Genomic DNA, 21,904 nt, shown 5'->3' on the forward strand with positions numbered 1-21,904 from the left:
AAATTGTTCAGGGTCGCTTCCTGTCCATTTGATGTCGTTGATCAGGGCCATGGATCTATTATATTAAACGTCAGGGCTGTGGGCTGTTGTTCACGGTTAAACAGTGCAGCCAGTGCAGTCAGTGCAGTCAGTGCACTTTTCCCACAGCTCTTCCAGAAGGCGCGCGCTGCTCTCACATTCCTCCGCAGGCTCCTCCCGCTCCCCCGGTGTTGCAGCTGTCACGTGACACAGAGTTAACCAATCAAAGCCCTTCACTGGCGGCAGCAGAGCAGCGTCCGCGAACACCGCCACTGTCGCTGCGACTCCGACACCGGACTGTGCCGTGGGGGTTGTTTTGATGGACCCGTATCTGTAGCTTTTCTGTTTTGCACATATTGGAATCAACATGTTTTTCAGAGGTTCCGACTCCTCACAGTCTGTCCTGCGCTTCAAAATGATCACGGAATAATCTTGTATTAACTTTTTTTATTTTTACTGCGGTGACAGCGGTCCAATGCTAAGCTAACCTGCTAGCCAAAAGTTGGGTATGTACTATAGATATGGATGTAACAACTGCAAACCGCAAGTTATACCCTATTTATTTAAACATTTACTTAGCGGTCTCTGTGGTGCCCTTCAGAAGACAAAGCCACTAGATTCAATTCTCTGCGAGGAGGTGCAGGTGCACCTCCTGTGGCACCTGCGAAAACTTAACCGACCCATCAGTGTACACAGGCTAGCTTTAGCTCGTGCGCGACGAGCTGACCAGCCCAGAAGTAACGTAGATGCTGGATCTTGTTGTACACGTTTTATAAGTTCGGCTTACTACAGCTTTATTACTACATCATATAAAGCAGCGACGCTGGCCAAGTATTTTCGCCTGACTTTACAAGAGTGACGACGTGGATACGGCGCTGGGGCTCTTTCCCAGGACTTTGGACATAGTCAACTTGCAGTGCGCAGGGCAGGGAATTCCCCTTTGCTCTCTTTCGCTCGTGTCACAGATGCGACTTAACGATGCCTCATCTAAATAGGTTTATTTTTCAATATTCTACTATTTGATCTAGAAGCTCAGCACCCTATGGTGCAGCAACGGCCACCGAGAAATGGATGTCTCTCAGGCCGCTTCCCCAAACGGTGAAGAGCGGCCGGGAGGCGGTGGGACCGGGGAGCATGGCTGGACTGAGCCCCCCACAGCGCGGTCGTGGGCCCACTCTGCCCCTCTGTGCCCCACTCGGTCCCTGTGGACAGCTGCTTATGACTACGAGGCCAGCGGGGAAGATGAACTCAGTCTGCGGCGTGGGGACGTGGTGGAGGTGCTTTCCAAGGATGCTGCTATATCCGGGGACGAGGGCTGGTGGACGGGCAAGGTTAACCACCGGGTCGGGATTTTTCCATCAAACTATGTCACTTATCAGCCTGCTATTTATCGCATCCCAGCCACGACTACACCAGAGCGTGTCCCGGGCTCGCCTGTGCAAATCCCGTTCAGTGAACTGGTTTTAGAAGAAATCATTGGCGTAGGAGGATTTGGCAAAGTTTATCGGGGCACATGGAAAGATCAGGAGGTGGCTGTGAAGGCCGCTCGACAAGATCCAGATGAAGACATAACCGCTACCGCTGCCAGTGTTAAACAAGAAGCGAAACTTTTCTCCATGTTGCAGCACCCAACCATTATAAAACTAGAGGGAGTGTGTTTGGAGGAGCCAAACCTGTGTCTGGTCATGGAGTATGCCCGAGGAGGGACATTGAACCGGGTGCTGACCGGGAGACGCATCCCACCGCACATCTTGGTGAACTGGGCCGTGCAGATTGCCAGAGGAATGCACTATCTGCATGAAGGGGCTGTGGTGCCCATCATTCACCGGGACCTTAAGTCTAGTAACAGTAAGTACAATGTGTAGTTATTGTTTCATCATTAACATTACTGATAGTTTGACCTGTTAAAAAAATCTAAACTCAATTAAGGCAAGTATTTGGCACACATACGTTAAGTACGCTAAGACCCAGGATGATATTTATGAATAATAAGAATTCCAATACTAACAAAAATTGAATGAATTGAATCAAAATAAATATTGTTTGTGGGATACATCCTCAAGAGGATGTGAAATAAGGCCAGTTTGCTCAGCTGTGGGTTTCCCATCCCCTCAATCCATTACTCACACACACATCCCTGCCCCCCTCCCACCCCAGGCTCTAACTGTTCAAATATTCAGTGATTTACTAAACACTTAACCAGACAAACCCAGTGTCCGGCCATGTTTTCAACCAACCATGTCGTTTACCACTGATAAGAGGTCATTGGGTAAGAGGTATTTCACACAGAAGCACTCCAGATGTGGTCAAGGAATACCGCACAGGTATTGTACTCAGCTTATCTGCAAGTCAAATAGATAGTTAGACTTCTAAACCTAACAACATAAAAAAACACAATTTTGCAATGCATAAAATATTTGGTTTTATTGTTGTAGATAATAAAAAATGTGGCAAAGGTATCGAAAAAGTATTTTCAGCTACCAGTATTGAAACCAAATAGTGTTACTGTTAAGTATTGGTATTAAAATAATGAAAAGTACCCAGCCCTACTCAAGCACTAGAATACTTAATGTAAAATAAACTTCTTCCTAAGTTAGATGTCAGTCTTAGTTTAAAGACTAAAGCTATAATATACTGTGTAAGAGATTCCCAGTAAAAGGATTGACCCATGTCTTCCAGGTGTGTGTGTGAGTGTGTAATATGACCCCGGCCCTTTCACTAGATCGACCTGGGGCTTTAGGGGGAGCAGCTCTGGTGCTGTGGCTGTTAAGCTCAAACTGCACGGCAAGGTATTAAACTGGGGGGAAACCTAATGCTTTGAAAAACAACATGCAAGCTAGAATGTAAACACAAAATCATCTGTGATGTTTTAGGCCTGCATTAATTATCAATATTATCAAAAGTAAATCCATTTCTAACAACCGTGTTATAAAGGCTGATCGGAGTTGCACCACCTGAGGATGCAGGGAGCTGATTGGCACTGGTCGGCAACCTGAACATCTTTAGTCAATATCCTTTGTTGACTTATATTTGAATGAAGTGACAATTTGTGTTTGCCTGTAAAGAGGGCTGTGAATTCAAGAGAGAGTGTCTGCTCCACACATGAAGGGGCACCCTGTGGAGTGTCAGGCTGTTCCCCCTTGTCAAACCTACTATAATGTAACATGCTATTCTGTGCCTGTCATCTGTTATGGGAGTTGACTAGTCAGCTTAGAAAAGCATATTTCTGTGAAGGAAATATGAATAAATATCAATAAGGATATCACACTGCAGCCTGTCAGCTTTGGAGGATTAATGTTGATATTTAAAAGCCTTTTTTTCATGACACATCTGGTACACAGTGTTTTTAAGTGAAGTCGCACTAATGCACTGAAAGTAAACATGAACCCACAGGTAAACAGAAGCCAAACACCTCAGTCTTGACTCAACTTCTCAGCCAGTTATTTATCAACTCACAGGGCACACATGCGTCGCACAGACAAACACACAGCTATTTGATCAATGATTAGCCTGTAAAGTAATATGTTGGAAGTCAGTGAGATTTGGCCAATCTCTTTTGTGTTTTTCAACCTAATCTGGAAAATCCCAGCCTGCAGGGAGGAATGTTGCTAATGAGGGATAAAAGCTTAACATACGTTTGCACAATGGACTGGTCAAGCAGCGGTTGCTAGGCTACTGCGGCCAAAAGAATGGCTAGAACTCGGAGGGTCTCAAAGCCCTCGTTTTGTTTTGTTCAGTTCATATTTAATCTCCCAGAGAGCAGCTACTCTTTTATTGGCTTCAACCGAGGGGCTTTCCTTGTTATTCTTCGTTTACTTTTCAACTTACTTGTCCTCTGCTGTCAGTATTTCTCGTGCCTCTGGGCTCCATAACCAAAATAGATTTGAAAAAGTGATAAAACAAACTTTATTTATTCGGTCTTCTTTGCATATTTAAACATACATTGTTACAGGCAGCAAATGTGCCACACATTTGTACAGTGATTTTACAAGATACTGAATTATTAAACTGTAACAAATAATCCGTTTTTAGATTTATTTTTTTCCCTCCATATATTTTCCTACTTAAACTCTCTCCTTCAGGAGGAGTGGCGAAAGATATGACCAAAATAATAACTGTCTGATGAAGGGCATGTGGCCTGAAACATCACATTCTTGATATGGTGTGAGTAAATAAAACATTTGGAGCTCCTACTGCTGTAGGAAGCAACATTTTTTACTGTTGCTTCATTTTCAGATTCAGCACGTAGCTTTACCTTCTTTGGATGTGCGTGTTCATTTCCACTGAGCAAAATGATAACTGAAACTTGGCCCAAGGCCACCATCTGCAACCTACATTAACTTTAGAGTTTCACATCTTGGTGCCGCTGTGAGAATGTCAGGAATGTGCACTAGAATGCCAGTGAAACTGGTGCAGTTTGTTTTGAGTGTGTCACATGCAACTGTTTAGCCTGTATCACATTGGGACATTTGGAAACATCCACTCTTTTGACACAATAATACAGCATGTCTTGTATGTATTTAATGGTAATAATATTGTGTAGAGCTAAGAGGAAGTGTTACCAAAGCTTGGCGAGGTGTTGCAGGGTAACTTGCTCTGGCTCCCTCACAATAACCCTTGGTGACACACAGACAGTTAGTGGCTGTCTTTTCTGTGAGGAGAGAATGGGCAGAGGGAAGAGAGGAGGAGTGGATGCTTTCACCGTGTTTTTTATGACCTCTCCCTGACTGCACCTATTGTTGTGGGACAGTCTGAAAAGGGAAAAGGCCCACAGCTGAGAGAAGCTACCTTCAAAATCAGCCAATGGCCTCCCAGCCCAGTGGCACTTTAATAGATGCTAACATGGCAGAAAGGTCCTTGTTGTACACTTTTGAGTATTTCTTAGTTTGAATGCCTGGGTTATGAGCTGATGTGAAGTTAAACAAGTAAAAGAGGAAGCCAGTCGACAAAGCGGCCCAGAGAGACGTGACCATGATAGATTCAGTCAGCCTTTAAGCCTGATCCTTTTCCCATCATCCCCATTCCCCACTGCCTGGGGCACTCTTTCAGCAGTGAGACAGAGCAGGTTGGGAAAGTTACTGCAGGAAGCATTCTTGAGGTTGTGACTAGTTTGAGTACAATTTAGAAAATGCCACTTCGTCAAATCTGTTGTTGCAATTGAAATGGAATCAATCAGGACAGATGGCATTCTTACACAACTTCTTGTTTGTCAAAATCATTGTAATGTATTGAGTGAGTGACATGACAGTCACACGCTTACAGTTGCTCAGACTGTGAGTATTCTAAATGGTTTTCTGTACATTGACACATTTAGTTTAGTTTCCGGGCGACAGTGGTAGATGGTAGAACGTCTCATTATCAGAAGGTTGGGGGTTCGAATCCCGGCTCCAGTGTCGTGAACACTATTAATTGAGTTTAGATGTGACAGTTTAATAGTTGGGGCCCCCTCCCCCCAGAATCTGAGTTTCTCTGCTCCACCTCTGAACTTCAGCTCAGACGTGTCTGCCCTCTCTGCAACTTCCCCTGTTTCCTTGCCCCTGCGAGCACAGGCATCACAGAACATGACACTCATGTTTTATCAGAACATCTTAGGTTTGCAGCGAATTTACTACGTTTGTCTGAGCGGGCCACGTGCGCTGTATCATCGGTCGCATTGGCACACATAACTCTTCTTTCTCATCAGTCTCATTGAATACGGGTCGTTTTTTGTTCGCTGTGTTAATAAAACAGTGGCACAAATACTGTACAATGCCTTTCGGTCACATTTGTCTCAATGTGGTGCCCCTCAGAGCATGTGGTGCCAGCGCAGAGAGAGAGTATGAGAGTATAGGTGAGCGGCGGCACTGCTGGTGTATGAATGAGAGTGTGAATGGTGAGTCGTTCGATGCTGTAAAGTGTTTTGAGAAGCGCCATATAAGTTGAGACCATTTACCGTTAACGGCTTCAAACTGAGCTGGAGGCTCTGAGAGCAAAGGGAAGAAGCGTGGGATCAGCTTTGAAGAAGCAGCTCTGCTTCTGATCTTCCCACTGTTTCCTCATGAAAGATGGCTCTGCCTGAAGACCTACTGTTGGAAAGGCCAGTGAGAGGGGCTGGACCCAGGGTGGGGTCTACCTTGGGGCCATAGGCATCTCCAGTTGCCTTGTACTGTTCTCTACTTTTTAGAAGAATGGGAAAACAGAAGAAAGGGAACAGGACCAACTCAAAACAGAAACCTTTTTGTATTTTTGTTTTCTGACTCTTTGTCTTTTTTGCGCTGGTTACTGGAAGTTGCAACTGTAGAGAAAAATGACATTTAGAAGTTGAACTCCAATGACAAGCACATGTTTTTTACATTCCCTCGACTTGCTGTCTGCATTTGCAAACACTGCTTTGTTTTGCTCAGTACTCTAGATCTTGTTCGAGCATGTTTGTCTTTGAGAGACCCTAGAAATTAGAGGAGGTCAGGGGTTGGACTTCAAAGTGGGGCCAGGCTGGACGTGAGCCATTGGTTAGTGAAGAGACCAGTATGGGTCCTTCGCTTTTGGCAAGATTGTCTCATAGTTTGGTCCACTTTGTTTTGCTCATGAATAGTTTCACAGTAGTGTTGGTTTACTCTCTGAGGCAGATAATCTATTTATAAAACATATTTTTATGTTTACACTTGCTCTAGTTTAAGGGACGCCACAACAAGTGCCCAAAAGACTCACGAATGACTGTAAAAAAACACTTTCTTAAATTCTTTGGGCTTCGATCATGTCAGACAATGTTTTAATGAATAAATGGCAATGACATACAGGGCCTATTGACATAATGTGGCTGACATGCTGGTCATATTATGTCAATGGCGCCCAGTCGCAGCGGCTCAGGACTAACCCAACATCTGGTCCCTGCAAAATGAGGCACTTACCATTTGCCAGCCCCTGTCCCATTGGTCACTAGTTGTGATTGTCATTGGTTGTGACACATATAACTAATGTAATCTCATATATTTTTGACCCATACCTAAGGCTCTAGTCTAATTCAGAAATCACAGCCCAGCTAATGTTTTTGTTACTGTGAAAGACTGTTTCTTCAAATAAGCTATATTTTTGTATTTTATTTGTTCACTAAACCAAATATGATATATCACTTTATTAATAATTTTCTTTGTGGTGGTGTTACTCATGTTGGGCAAACTAATGCTAAACGTAGCCCTACAGAGACATTTTAATCATCATCATAGTTATTCTGTTGAACCGACTGTAATGTGGCTGTTCTTAAAGGTGTTTTTGTCCGGTGACAGCATGGAGACAGAAGATCCTACTGTCTTAGGTATTTCTAGAGGGCTGACACTGAAGTACTACGGAGCCACAAAAGAATATTGGCATGACATTCTATCAGCCAATCGGCGTAGACAGGGTTTATCCCCAAACCACTGTTCTTTTGGGTTGTGTAACTAAGCCACTCTAAGTCATTATGAACCCACAGAGCCTGCTGGGAGGAATCTATGGAATCAGAATCAGTGCGAGAGAACTTGACAACAGGAAGTAGGAGTATATCATTGGTGCAGTGAAACCTGTTTGTAATGGAATTCCCATTGTTGCAGCCTGGGTAGAGGATCCCCTCAGCCCCCAAGGCCAGTAATGGCACCATTAGCTGGGTTTTTAATGCAGACCCAGAGGAGCTACGTAGGGCCACATATCAGAGACAGGCACATTGTATCTGTGTGATGACAGCACTATACTCCAATGAAGTTGAACCTACACGCAGTAGATAGACACAAAGCTCTTTTTGTTTTAAGTCTTACAGAAGGAAATATACATCTTTCACCTAATTGAACATTTACTCCTGAAGCCCTGTTGCTTCCATTTGGAACAGTGGTGGGACAAGTCTTTCGAACTAATACGTTTTAGTTTGTGTTTTTTGCTTTCGTGTCAGGTCAAGTTTTGTGCTATAGGCTTTTATATCTGGTTTGTTTTCTAGCTGTTAAATGTGTGTGTTATGGCACGTTGTCTTTTTTTGGGAGATGTTTAGACCAAGGTCATGATATGATTCTCATTCAGCGCCGTTGTCTTGAAAACCATTGATTGGTTGTGGCACAAATGATATAAATTGTAACTTTCTTTGTGCAAACACCCAGAAGTCGAAACAAGTGTATCTAAAACCTTATCTATGTCTGTTCTTTTTTTCCCATGGGAATTTGAACCCAAGTTCTGACAAAAGAAACAGACGTTATATCAGGCTCCTTTGTTTCCCTGCACAAAGTTTTACCTTTAAGTTACTCGGTTTAGGAACCTGAAGGAGCTTTTTAAAGTGAGCACAGGAGGATATAAAAGCCATAACAGCTTGACCTGCTCTAGGATCTTTGCGTGTTAATAATGAAATGGGACAGTATGTAATGTGAGTAGATCCTGGCAAAAGGTTGAAAACAAAATGTTGAAAATAACACCGTAAGAATCAAAGGATCACAGTCTGAAGCTGTCTTCTCCATCTGACCGTCAGACCTCAGCAAACTAATAATACTAAATTAGTTTTTTTTTAAAAGGGGGGAAAAAAAGGTCTATTGCTCATTCTGATCCAAACTTTGAATTTGAACTTTTAATGCTTTTTTAAAAATTATTATTACAAACAGTCCAATGTAGGGATTTAATGATTCATCAGAAATAGATTTAAATGGCGACTTAAAATGTGAATCGGTGTAAAAAATAAAAGAATCGTTTCAGTTTGTTACAAGGACAAAAATGCAAATATAAGTTAAAATATAAGAAACATCATTTGGTTTTAAAAAAAGTCATATTCATTTTTGTTTAAATAAATAAATAAATAAATGAAATGGCGCTCGAGTGCATCGTTTCATCCCTAGTCAAATATTGTGCAGGACTTGATCATCTAACTGAGCATGTGCAGACAAGTAAGCAACAGCTAAAACCTGTGGAGCTACAAGAGCAGAGCTGCAGATGGGAATGCTACAGAAACGCTGTAAATTGTTTTAAATGTAAGTTAAATATAGGTGGGTCTAGAGCAATTTTGATTAAATACAGCCTTATAGCAGAAATCGATACAGTTTATGGGAGCGCTTGCCGCATTTCATCAATGTCGTAGGCTGCCTGGTGCTCTCCAGGTTCCCACGGGGGCAAAGAAGTACCTACAGTGAAAAACTACATTCAAGCAGTTTTGAGTAATCCTTTGGAAAAGCTGTTAATTTGAGCTGTTTCTTCTTCTACGGTGTCAGCGCTTTGTTCTGTACTTCCTGAATACATTTGTCTCATTGTCCTCCACATTTTGAAAGCCCATAATCCAGCATTATATCGGTTCTAAGCCGATTTACGCTGCAAGTGTGTTCATCAGCGTAGTGTTAGCGCGGTTACTACTTAACTGAGCTACTTAACGGCGTGGTTATGTTGCTAACCACGCCGTGAATTCAAACTGAATGGTTGTTTTTTTTGTTACTCCTCCAGCTGCCAGCAGGAGGAACCCCAGTCAAGATCTTCACCAACTCTGTGCCTCATTGTTGCTAGTTAATTCTTACAGAGACATAATGAAAAATTATATATATCGTAAGATGAGGCACCCAAAATAAGGTTTTAAAGTCTCCTTTTTAAGACCCACTTTCAGAGAAATTGGTTTGCTATGTCCCACCTTTTTGTAATGCTCAGCCACGGGATAGGTTATACTTTGTGTACTTCAGCGATGTGATCTTCTTTGAATTATCTCTTTGTTCTGCCCACATAGAAGCAAGTGCATTCGAGGCGATGTGTTGCATGTCGTGTTGCATGTGGCAAAATCTTACATTGTTAAAGTTAAAGTGAACTTGATTGAACCCCTTTGGGAAATTCCATTGTCCAGTGTATCATCATCATCGTGAAGGTGAAAACTGTCTGGTCTGAGGAGAGTGCTGACATCACTTGGTTTTCTTTATATTACAGTGTTATTGACTGTTATCTGCAGCCTTAAAGGAACAGGCCACCGTTCTTTCATACGGAGATATGTTCTTACCTGAGCTTAGACGAGTTTATACGTACCTGTCTGGTCTTTGTTCGTGCCCGTGGAAGAGCGTGGTAGCTTCCAACTTCGCCCCCGTTTGGAGCTATGTGAATATGCTGGGAGAGGCTAAATTCTAGCAACATCTTTGGTCTTTTTGCGTGACTGAGCGCACGCACAAAGATCAGACAGGTACGCATCAACTCGTCTAAGCTCAGGTAAGAACATATCTCAGTATGGAAAAACGGTGGCCTGTTCCTTTAAAGCAGTGGTTCTCAACCTGGGGGTCGAGACCCCCAAGGGGGTCGCGAGACAAATTTGGGGGGTCGCCAGATCATTTAGATAAAATAGCCATATTTTCATTAGCATATAATCTGATATTTTATTGTAGCATGTGTGTGCTATTTTACCAGAGTGCCATTATTTGTTCGTAGTTTGATGAATTTCATTTTAGCCATTTGTTTTTTTTCTTTGTTTTTTAAGAATTATGTTGGCTACTCACGGTGTGACCCGAGCGGGGGTCACGAACCCCTTTAACTGTTAAAATGGGGGTCGCGGCGCCAAAAGGTTGAGAACCACTGCTTTAAAGCACTCAAACACAGCCTCGTGCGTCGCATTCAGATAAACAATATCAGCTTAACTTTTATCAAACCTGGACATGTTTGATATCCAAACATTGCATTGCGGCAAACTTTTGGCAGACATTTTTGCAATTACCAACAGTCGAAAAGGCTGTGTTGGGCCTGGCCCGCGCAGGTGTTCACGTGTCTAGAGCTTGTTCCTTAGGCCTAGTGTAGTGTTACTCTGAGGTTCACTGGGATCCTCATTTCTTTAATGTGCTGAACAGTTTTAGGACCTGAGGACAGGCGCTCCTGTTTCTACTGTAATAAATGGCCTGCACAGCGCTTTCGGCCTTTGCATATCGACTATCCTGCCTTCACCCGCCCATAAATGGCTGCTCTCATATATTTGCCCAAACCTAAATTACTTTTCTGTTTTTCATTTATAATGAAGAATGTCGGTAAACATGCTTTACTATAACTTCAAGCTTTTTGTTGTTGTAGAGTACATCTATTTTAGTATGTTGTAAACACAGCAAAAACACGTTTGAAACGTAATTTATTTGCTTGAACAATTCGGCTGACAGGAGGGATTGTGAGAGCTAGAAACAAGTTTCACACTTTGAACAGGAAAAATCAGGTACGCCAGCTTTAAGTATTTCAAAACTACAGACTACACGAACACTCAAGCAGTGAAGCAAAACACAGATTAAAGTGATCAGCGTTTTAGTAAAAACTTTTTTTTTTAGAAGACACGTAGTGTTGCTGCCATTAACAATAAACTGGTCATCTCTACAGCAAAGCCACAAGCTTCTATTCACAGTGTGTCTTACTGTGCTGCCTTTTGTGTTTCCCAGTTTTATTACTTGAACAGATTGAGAATGATGACATCGGGAGGAAAACGTTGAAGATCACAGACTTCGGCCTGGCTCGGGAGTGGCACAAAACAACAAAGATGTCCGCCGCCGGCACATACTCCTGGATGGCCCCTGAAGTCATTAAGTCATCCCTCTTTTCCAAAGGCAGTGACGTCTGGAGGTACGGACACAGGCATACTCTGTTACACCCGCTTCACCTGCCCTCATTTGTCCTCCTGCTGTGAAACATGAATTGTGTTTTTACAGCTATGGCGTCTTGCTGTGGGAGCTGTTAACAGGAGAAGTGCCATACCGAGGCATTGATGGCCTCGCTGTAGCTTATGGTGTCGCAGTCAACAAACTGACTTTACCCATCCCATCCACATGTCCCGAACCATTCGCCAAGCTCATGGAAGGTGAATCATGCTTCTGCATCTGCATAACTACAAGAGATTACAACTCCAACCCTAACTCATTGCCTAAACCAGAGACTCATTTATTTTCTGTGAAGTGAAAGGGGTTTTGTTGTAGCATGTTAACATTTAATTACAGGGCTTACTTGCAGCAGTTATTGGATTATCCTGTAATTATGTCGAAATAATGCAGTGATTGTGATGACTTTACCTACACAGATCTTCATGTGTTATTAATGGTGTTCTGCAGAATGCTGGGACCAGGACCCCCATGTGCGGCCCTCGTTCTCCTGTATCCTGGAGCAGCTTTCTGCCATCGAAGAGGCTGTAATGGCCACTATGCCCCAGGACTCTTTCCACATCATGCAGGACGACTGGCGTGTGGAAATCCAAGAGATGTTTGACGAGCTTAGGACCAAAGAGAAGGTAGTGGCATGAACCGAACTGTGCTGTGCTCCAATCATGCACAATATCAGCAGCTTGTCTCCGTTCATTCCAACTCAACGCATAGAAGTATTAATTAACTGTGTCTCACTGGGGAAGGCTTTAAGTTTAACTGGTTGCATTGAGTGAAACAGACTAATCGCCTGTTTAACAAAACAACCGATTAGTGTTGAGGCGTTCAGTGGACTTCCCCTTGTTAAGACCTTAATCTGCTTCTGTACAAGTCCCCCGTCACTGGCTTTAAGTGGGGGGTTCGTTAGTGTTTTGAGAAACTGCAAGATCAGCAAAGTGGGTCAGCCAATCGGAGGCTGAATCACAGTCGGTTTAGTTTATTAATAGTTCAGTTCTCAGGCTCCACTTTTATGTGAAGTGTCAAAAACAACATCGTCAGCATTTGAAATCATTCTTTTGGCAGATTTCTTGTAAACAATGAACATCCAACAATTTCTGAACAACTAGAACAGAGTATTTAGTTAATAATACAACAGCCAAGGTGGGAAATAGAACACACACTGTTTTACAATTTCCCCTGAAGTGTTGAGCATCTGCCAGTTCCGTTGTTGTAATTTTTTTTTCTGTTTTAGGAGCTGCGTTCCAGAGAAGAGGAGCTGACAAGAGCCGCTCTTCAGCAGAAGTCTCAGGAGGAGCTGTTGAAGCGCAGGGAGCAGCAGCTCGCTGAGAGGGAGATCAATGTGCTGGAGAGAGAGCTCAACATCCTCATTTTCCAACTCAACAAAGACAAGCCCAATGTGAAGAAGCGGAAAGGCAAATTCAAGCGCTCCCGCCTCAAACTGAAGGATGGGAACCGCATCAGCCTGCCCTCAGGTAAGACAACGTCTGTTACAACAGCAACGGAACTTAGTAACATATAATAATAAAGAAATCTTGCAATGTCATTTTGAAAAACAAGTAAATGGCAAGACTAAGGCCCAATCTCCATTCTCCCCCCTCCGTTTAGCCCTTTCCCTTCGTTTTGCGCGTTCACGAGAGACGAAGGGGTGTCCCAATTCTATTTTGCGGTGAGGGGTAGGGGTGAGGGAGAGCGCCACATAGCCCTTCAAGCGAGGGTTTTTCAGATGCACACTTCAGACGAAGGGGTAGGAGGAGTTTGACAAAACACGGAAATAAGCTGCGAAATGAATTCACGAACATCATCACTAAGCACTCTTACTACATTTATAAAGTTGCAGAACTCTTCGTGTGTGACTTTATTCGCTTTGTGCAACAATTAGAACAGTCTATTGCGTTAAACGTGTCAGTTCTACGTTTTCGCTTTGCTGCTGCGAACGCTTTATTTGCGCTGTATTGGCAACTTTTGCAATTTCTTTCCAAACTTTTGATACGTCGCTAATGCCATGACACACGGGGTTCATCGTCTCCCGGCTGTCTGTCTCCCGGCTGTCTGTCTCCTAGCTGTCTGTCTGCCCGCGCCGCTGTGCTCTGAGCCCAGGTCCGAGGCTGTCTGTCCCCGGTCTGAGTGCACCTCGGCAGCCTCCGCTCAGGCCCGGGCTCAGAGTGGAGGCTGCGGGTGCCTGTCCCCGCCCTGAGCGCACTGTGAGCGGGTCTACCTCTGTCCATCCCCGCTGAGTGCGCTACATGAGCAGATCTCTTACAGCTCTGGCTGCAGCCACAGCGACTCACGGTAGAAGCCGCAACACACGGACGGGGGAAGGAGAATGTAGCACCGAATGAAGCAGAAATAGATGAAAATCTGTTGGGTTTAGGATGAGACGAGTCCTGTTGTTTAGGTGTTACAGAACAGTATCGGTCAAGTGATGAACTGGTTCAGTAGTTGTTGTTTTTTACATAACCATAATCATCTGTGTTAATAGTAAATGCAGTCAAATGGAGGGCTGTCCCATTTCTTAGGGCGGTCTTTTCAACCCTCGCCCTTAGCCCTTGGTTTCAGGGTGTAGGGAAAGGGCAAGGGGTAGGGGTAGAAAAGAGAATTGAGATTGGGCCTAAAGTGGTAGTAACTCTTGTCAAATTAACTCCACTTGACTTTTATTTGGGTTTGCAAAAGTATAAGATTTTGTTAAACTATGTGCAACACGCTCATCCAAATGCGCCTCTGTGCGTTGCAGACTTCCAGCACAAGATCACGGTGCAGGCGTCACCCTCCATGGACAAGAGGCGGAGTCTACACAGCACCAGCTCGTCTCCCCCGAGCAGCCCCACTCTCATCCCACGCCTGCGGGCCATTCAGCGTGAGTCCTGCGGTGGCGCGCTTGCGTAACGCGCCGTGCCCGCGCTCCGGCCGGGTCAAGTGCATAAATTGTAACTCAGTCAAATCTTTGTGTCAACAGCCATGACTATTTGGAAAGTTCCTACAGCGCTCTTGCCGCCGAACTTTATGGGAGCAGTAACATTCACACTGAAAGGGGCGACGCAAACAAAGGGCCCAGAGCCACAAGCTGTCAGCCAGTTGTTTGAACAGTTTGATAATGGCTTTAGTCACGCACCGACGCCCTTGCAATAACTGGGAACAAATTCCTCCGGCGCATTTTATAGACGCTTCCACATCTGACGTTCAGACATTGAATGTGCCTCGATTGGCTCACGTTTAAATCACGGAGGCACAAGTTTTTATATCTGGGAACTGAGACAACTCTATTTGCGAGAGAAAATATAGCTCTTCATACTGAGCTTGAGTTTTGCTCATGTGTGAGATTTGTTGGATTAGGCGGCCAAAATAACAACGACGGTTGCGCTTTATTTACTTAACTTTACAGCCTGGATATAACTTGGTAATAGGATGGAAATACTGTAGTATAGTCGCCAAGGGTAACAGCCTTTGTAGCCTTTGTTCAATTACTTCTCAATTGCTTGTTCTCAATGCTATTTTCATCCCGTTACTATGCTATAGAATATAGAATAAGGATTATCTGGCCCATTGTCCCAGTGTCCGTACATCACATATGACCTCCAGCATGAATGAGAGGAATAAGAACGCTGCTAATGTTTTTGTTATATTCCACCCCTCCTCAGTGACGTCCCACATTCAGAGGGACAGTATGTATGTTTACCAACAGGACGTTGACCTGACCAGCGAGCTCTATTCAGGGTTCAACAGGAAAGGCAAGCACCGAGCTCCCATGTGTAACAGTGGTGTGGTTCTTCTGGTCGTTGCGGTGGCTAACACTAAAAACTCCTCACACTGAACAGGACTTGGTGGTTTGAAACCTAACTGCTTCCCCCTCACTGGTGTCTGAGAAAATGTGAAATGATTACACGGCTTAATTCACTTTGTAGCATCGCGACTAACAAATCTAAGGGTTTAAGATGTGCTTTGATTTTTGTTCTTCCAAAAAGTATCAATCTTGCTCCAGAAAAATCAGCCAATCGTGTTTTGTTTATTAGGGTTGAATTAATCTTACACCGCGTTGTCTATTCAACAGTTACTAAAGATGAGAGCAATCGAACGTGGGGCCGCAGCTCCCTCTTCAGGCCAGAGGAGTTCGATGATGTGAAAAAGGGAATCAAAAAGAAAGGACGAACATGGGGCCCCAGTTCAGTGCAGACCAAGGAGAGGCCTAATGCTACAGAGAGGTATCAAGCCCACATCCTTCATGTTTACGGTCAGATTTAGTGTTGATAAAGCATATATGTTCATCTGGCTCATCTGATTGCAGAGTGCGGCCTCTCTCTGACGGCAGTAACCCCTGGTCCACCAGCCTCGTGAAGTGTCAGAAGAATGTCCCTCTCGCTGCACTTTTTGCTGAACAAGGTGAGCCGACCTCTCGAAATGCACAAACGCCTGACTATTTTTCAAACCGTTCTCAATGTGTGCATTACATTCTAATGTGCATACCATAACAGAGAATCTGACGGCAGATTATGTTTAGTGCCTAAAGGTTAAATGATTGTGTTGTATCTTGTCTTATCTGATTTTCTGTTTCTAGCTGGACTGGGTAAAGATGAAATGTTTGCCCTGGAGTTTCCTGACAGCAGCAACAAACCAAAGCAGCTTAAGTTCCCCAACCAGGTGTACATTGATCTACCTCTGTGGCGGGACGAGCAGCAGCCCAGTCCGAGTGGACAAAATGGGACAGGGGACACCAGTGCAGGACCAGTGAGTCCAAGTGGCCCTTTAGAGACACCTGAAGACCCCTACACCACCACCTCCTCCGCCTCTACCACACCTCAGCACACCCCGACCAACAGCCTGAAGAGGGCAGCTGCTCGCCGCAAGACTGACAGCGTGCTGTATGGGTGTGGCTCTCTGTTGGCATCTGTCGTCCTGGGATACGACCTACGGGAGGCACTTAAGAACTCAGCCGCTGCGGACGAGTTGGAGCCTCAAAAGGAGGAGAAGAAGAAGAAGGAGGGCCTTTTCCAACGTGCAACTAGGTTTCGTCGCAGCACCTCGCCTCCAAACAACCGGCCCCGCAAAGATGAGGCCATGTCCAGTCACAACACTGCCCCTAATCTCATCTCCATGTCGGCCATAACGGAGTGCAACTCCACCAAGTGCCTTCTACAGTCTGAGGCCGAGGTCCCCCAGACCAGCCCTGCGAAGGAGGAGTCAACCACTGCCAACGTCGACTCACAACTGTCCAAGCAGAGCCCTGCTGTGTCTGCAAACGGTCAAAGCATCAAGCCCACGGCGCAGCAGCAGAGCACAGCACCGCCAGAAGTCAGCAACAACAACCCTGCCACACGTCTGCGCCGCAAGAAGTACAACCACACCAGTGAGTGACTCTCTGCAGTGTAGCCATGAATGTTGCAGCAGCTCCTTTATGAAATCTACCTCTCAGTACTTACTCATCCGTTTGATCTTTGTCTAATCGACGTCTGTTTGCATTTCAGCAAATGGCCCAACCACTGTCCCAAACCCTGTAACAGTGCAGAAGAAGCAGGAAAAGGAGAAGAATGGTGGGACAGATGTGGCGCCCTCTGGAGGTGAGAGTGGGCCCAAAACACGTCCCGTGTCTTTGAAAGCTCTCCTGCGGGGGCGCAACAAAAGCTACTCTCTGGGCCACTACACCGGAGAGAAGGCAGCGCAGAACCTGAGCATGGTGCTGAGCTCAGAGGTGTCTGTGGGCTGCTCCCTGCTGGACATGGACACTGAGGGCCAGAAGAGAGACTGCACTGTGCCCCTCTGCCGCATCCAGAGCTCCCCCGGCAGACCCTCTGTCTTTGAACTGGAGAAGGGGTTCCTCTCATAGACTCCCAGTAGGAGATGGAACAGAAGTGCTGCCTTATTGTTCTGTAGAAGTTATTGCATCAGAGTGAAATCTCCTAGATGAGTTTTCCATGTTACAGCTGAAGCTGCAGTAGTTGTGAAAAAGGATCAGCTGATCTTCACTGCCACCTCTGTTCACAGGTCTCTTGATGGCTTTCACACTTTTCTGTTCTGTTAGTGCAGCTAAACGTTGACCGCAGCTGCACATTTTGCAACACAAAACCCTCACCTTTATATTTATATATATTTTTATAGGTAATTTAATGAAGAAGTCGACTTACCTTAGCAGAGTCGCATGCCTATGCTTCTAGCTTTGGACTTGAGAATCATGCATGCGTGTACCCTAAAATGTTGAACAAATTTCTCTTGTTGTAAATATGTTTTTTTGTTCTTACTTTTTTCAATGCTGCAAGCTGTTTGTACTGCGTGTGCAGTGCAGTCTGTACGGGTGCCGAAACCTGGTCTTCCCAAAATACCAGAGTTACTACGAAGGCTGCGCTCAGACTTCAGGCCAAAGTGACCCAAATCCAATTTGTTTGTCCCTTTGCAACTTGTACCTAATCTTTTCATGATAGTCTGAACAGCACATCCTAAATGTGTGTCTGAATGGCCAGATCACATTGATCTGACGTTTACGCCCCCAGTACACCACAAAAGCCATTTATTCTGCGTTAAAGTAGACAGGAGCGAGAAGGAAACAACACTTGGACTTGTTTGTGAGAGTAAAGCCGTTTCTCTGGACAGACGTCTCTGCCTCTGCTCCACAAAAGGCCTCAGACCAAAAAACTGTGTCTTCCAGATTAGGTTGTAAATGTGTTTGCTCGTTTGGCCTCCCACAACAACATAAACATTGCCAGATGTGTTTCAATGTTTACTTCTGCACAGACACTGTGGGACACTGTCTCTTTCTGTGCATGTGTGATGCTTTAAAGCGTTTCAACAATAGTCACATTAAATTAATAAAATATGAATGACCCTGCAACAAATCAAATCCTAGCACTAAGGCCTGCGGTCTGAACGCAGTCTTCTATTAAAAATCTTGATCCGTTTTTACTGACCTTTGGGTCACATGTTTCTAATATAGATTTTATGAAAGTATTAGAAATAGAATTTATCTTTTTGTACTTTTTGGTAAGATTGTAGTTATGGAAAGATTGCACAGCCTGAGAGTTGTCATAAACCTAAAGCAATAATGTCTGACCTCTTTCAAATGTTATTAATCTGACAATGAGTTGTAATGAACAACTAATGCATTTATAAAGTGAATGTCTTGGTGCCTTAAGAAAGTGCTCTGCGGAGTTTACCTAAACGTTTACAGAAGTTGAAAATCCTAACAATAATTTTGACACTGCCACTGATCTTTATGTCCTCAGGATAATGAAGGGCTCATTGCTGTATGTACTGCTCAAAATGGTCACTCCCAGGTACTTCCTTCAGAACGAAATGAACATCTGTTTTGAACTGATGACCCCTTTTTGCAAACTTAAGTCACTGCTCTGCTGATTGTTCATCATGAGTTACTCTAATGTTCACATTCAGAGCGTTGATTTCCAAATAGTGTACATATGATTTCTTGGCTGTGTGTATGGTCTTTCTTGCTGATGTCGAATGTGAACTGCTCTGTATTGTAAAACTGCTGTCTAAGTTGTTGAGGCCCCACTGATGAGCGACGGTTTAGAGTTGCAACTTTAAGCAACAGCAATGAAGTCTGTTCACTGTAAGAGTGGAGTGTGGCCCCTGAATCATGGTTTAAAGCTGTACATTTGGCCGCTGTGCCTATGACATTCCACTTAACTGTAGCAATAATGTGAGGCTGTTGGGACCAAATTACTGTCCAAGACTATGGCGTCTTTCTCCAGGACCAAAACCACTGATCTTAGCTGCTATTGTGGACGTTTTAACTTAATTTCTCAGTATAAAATGTAATGAACAACCCCTCATTGTGAGCAATATTTTGTATTTCACTGACATGAAATCAGTGATTGGTTAACTTTACAGTATTGGTTACTTCACCACTGATTGATCAAGAGTATCAACATTATAAATAAAGGCTAAATTAAGCTACATGTCTCTATGTTTCTTTGGATTTGAGAGGACAGTTTGTTAAATAGTGTAATGAATTTGTGTGTTATTATGAGGTAGTATACTTTGCTTTTTCAAGTCTGGACAGTTGCTTACAGCTGGCAGCTTGATTTGAATCACTCAAAGGTGCTCCAGGATCAATTGTTTTACTCACCAGAAAATCTATTAATCAATTGATCCTGGAGAGTTGTATCGGCCACCGTGATGGATACACCAGTGGGTCACTCAAAGGTCAATTAAGCACAAATATAAAAAATGCTTTCCTCATGAAAAGTTGCATAATGCACCTTTAAGTTCCCTCCGCACCGGTAGAAACAGAGTCAAGGTATTTTGTTGCTTTCCGTACACCTACAGAAAACAAGCAAGTAAACTTTATTTGAAGAGCGTCTTTAATGGCAATACAGTAAGTGACAATAAAAACAACACACACATCATATCTGCTGAGTGAAAAGTAAAAAATGTGCCATAAAATTTTTAAAAAAGCAGGATTTCAGGCACTTTTTCTCATTTCAATAAACTCGGCAGTCCTTGACATGTGAGGGAGAGCGCTCCAGTCGAAGTGCATGAGACTTCGAACGTGGCGCTGCTCACAGACCTTGACCTTTGTGATCTCACTGACCTTGTGTACCGCAAGTGTAAGTTGTAAAACATGAAACAGCATCAGTGCTACGCCTATGAGGTAGAAAAGTGCTTATGAATGTAGCTGTATTTTAGATATACTTGTGTTTCTGACTATATAGATTTGTTTGTCCTAGCTTCAAGTGGAGGGCAGGAGTCTTTGCAACACAGTGTTGGAATGTCACTGTTTTGAGAGAAATTCTATCAAAACAGAAAATCCACAAATAAAAACTACCATATTATTGTGTAGAATAACAGACACAGCTGCATGTGGGTGGACCCTACAGGAGGTTGGGTTCACAGGTTTAAAATTGAGGCGGTGGGCAGCTGGTATTTCCATGGTCGAAATGCTTTTGTCTTACAAAAAAAAACTGTCTCAAAATTAAACTAAAGTCAAATTATTGTCTCTGAAAAGGTGACCAAAAATAGGTGCGAGATTTTGACAAGGTACAATATGTCCATTTTAGTTTTGGGAATTTCTAACAAAAACTGTATCCCTCCCATAGGGTTGTATTGTTTTGTTATTTATTTATAGGGTTATGTCGGCTCCTGCCTTCCATCTGAAATCATCACATTCTAGGACAGCGGGAGGCAAGTTTGTGTCACAAAGGGACGATTTTCTTCCTTATCACCAATGGCCGTACCTCACCTTTGAAGAACCATTTTCTGCAAATGCCAAAGTTTTAAAAGATAGATTTTTCCATTTTTTTTTACAGTAGGTGAGATAAGTCGAGATAGTGGGAAAGTTGAGCCACATTTTGAAAATAAAACTCGCCAGACAAAACATTGAAAAAACGAATTAGCCATAAAATAATGGAGCATATAATAACAAAAATATACATTATGATTTTCTTTTCTCAGAAAACTGCGAATGGGAATCACTAAAATGAAAGTGTCAATTTCACCTTTAAATATGATGGTTCAATTTACCCCAAGACCTGGTTCATCTTCCCCCTGGAGTAAAATGAGCCACAAGACACTTTTTTTTTAGAAGATTAACATTAAAAAAACACATGTACTCCAAAATGTATGTAAACAGTATGTTGTATTTATATTATACTATTTTTACACAATAACCACTAAAGCAAAAAGTGGCTCATCTTTCCCCACTCTCCCCTACTTTAGCAGGTATTTGATCTCTTATATGCGTAATAATCTACTTATTTAGAGGGCCAGAGGTTCGATGCTTGAGGGCCGGATTTGGCCCCCGGGCCTGACGTTGCCTACCCCTGCTCTAGAACGTGAAACATCTTTGAAACATGTTCATACAGTCTTCTTAGTTTAAACTATTGAAGATTGTTCTTTTAGTAAGACAGAAGGTTTATTTACTGCTTTACTAGTTACGCTACCACAGGACCACGGCTCACTGTCCATCCCACTTATAAACTACCGTTAGAAAGTTATAACGTGGACAAAACATGTAATTCCTGATCGGTGTAACATCGAACATGAGACAGAAAAGGTACTCTTGGTTCTCGAGAGCTGCAGAGAAGGTAGTTTTGTTCCATGTGGTCACTAAACGTGTAGTAGATCTTCCATTCATCTTCAGTGATGATCAGGAGAGGAAAGAAAGAGCAGAAGTCAGTCTTAGTGTTTGTCCACAGCCAATTCTGTGGCAGTAACAACACCTGGATTGGAGTTTGGAGGAACAACAGAGGAGTTTTCTGTTTTAAATGATACTGGAGTGGGAAACATTCATTACTTGTCATTGCAGGTGAAAGGGGGGATGACAGATATCAATTGAAACAAAACTGCCAATATGATAGAGCCAGGTTTAAATGTTTGGA

At 43.5% G+C, this 21,904-nt stretch overlaps 1 protein-coding gene across 1 annotated transcript; it reads left to right on the forward strand.

Annotated features, from left to right (window-relative positions):
* The first annotated feature begins 343 nt into the window (after positions 1–343).
* On the forward strand, positions 344–17,443 carry map3k21 (mitogen-activated protein kinase kinase kinase 21). The gene is made up of 10 exons (XM_079559499.1): positions 344–1,866; positions 11,376–11,556; positions 11,643–11,791; positions 12,039–12,214; positions 12,817–13,057; positions 14,317–14,439; positions 15,631–15,781; positions 15,865–15,959; positions 16,135–16,923; positions 17,042–17,443. Exons 1-10 carry the CDS (start codon positions 1,086–1,088, stop codon positions 17,398–17,400), a joined length of 3,045 nt encoding a protein of 1,014 aa, XP_079415625.1. The 5' UTR covers positions 344–1,085; the 3' UTR covers positions 17,401–17,443.
* The last annotated feature ends 4,461 nt before the right edge of the window (positions 17,444–21,904 follow it).

The sequence above is a fragment of the Gobius niger genome (assembly GCF_951799975.1).
Source record: "Gobius niger genome assembly, chromosome: 7".
Classification (NCBI taxonomy): domain Eukaryota; kingdom Metazoa; phylum Chordata; class Actinopteri; order Gobiiformes; family Gobiidae; genus Gobius; species Gobius niger.

Bases quoted from the DNA above. Each gene is read 5' to 3' on its own strand.
- map3k21 (XM_079559499.1), top strand. From the start codon at position 1,086: ATGGATGTCTCTCAGGCCGCTTCCCCAAACGGTGAAGAGCGGCCGGGA. The intron at 11,557-11,642 runs GTACGGACACAG...GTGTTTTTACAG, and splicing joins AAAGGCAGTGACGTCTGGAG to CTATGGCGTCTTGCTGTGGG. The intron at 14,440-15,630 runs GTGAGTCCTGCG...TCTATTCAACAG, and splicing joins ACGCCTGCGGGCCATTCAGC to TTACTAAAGATGAGAGCAAT.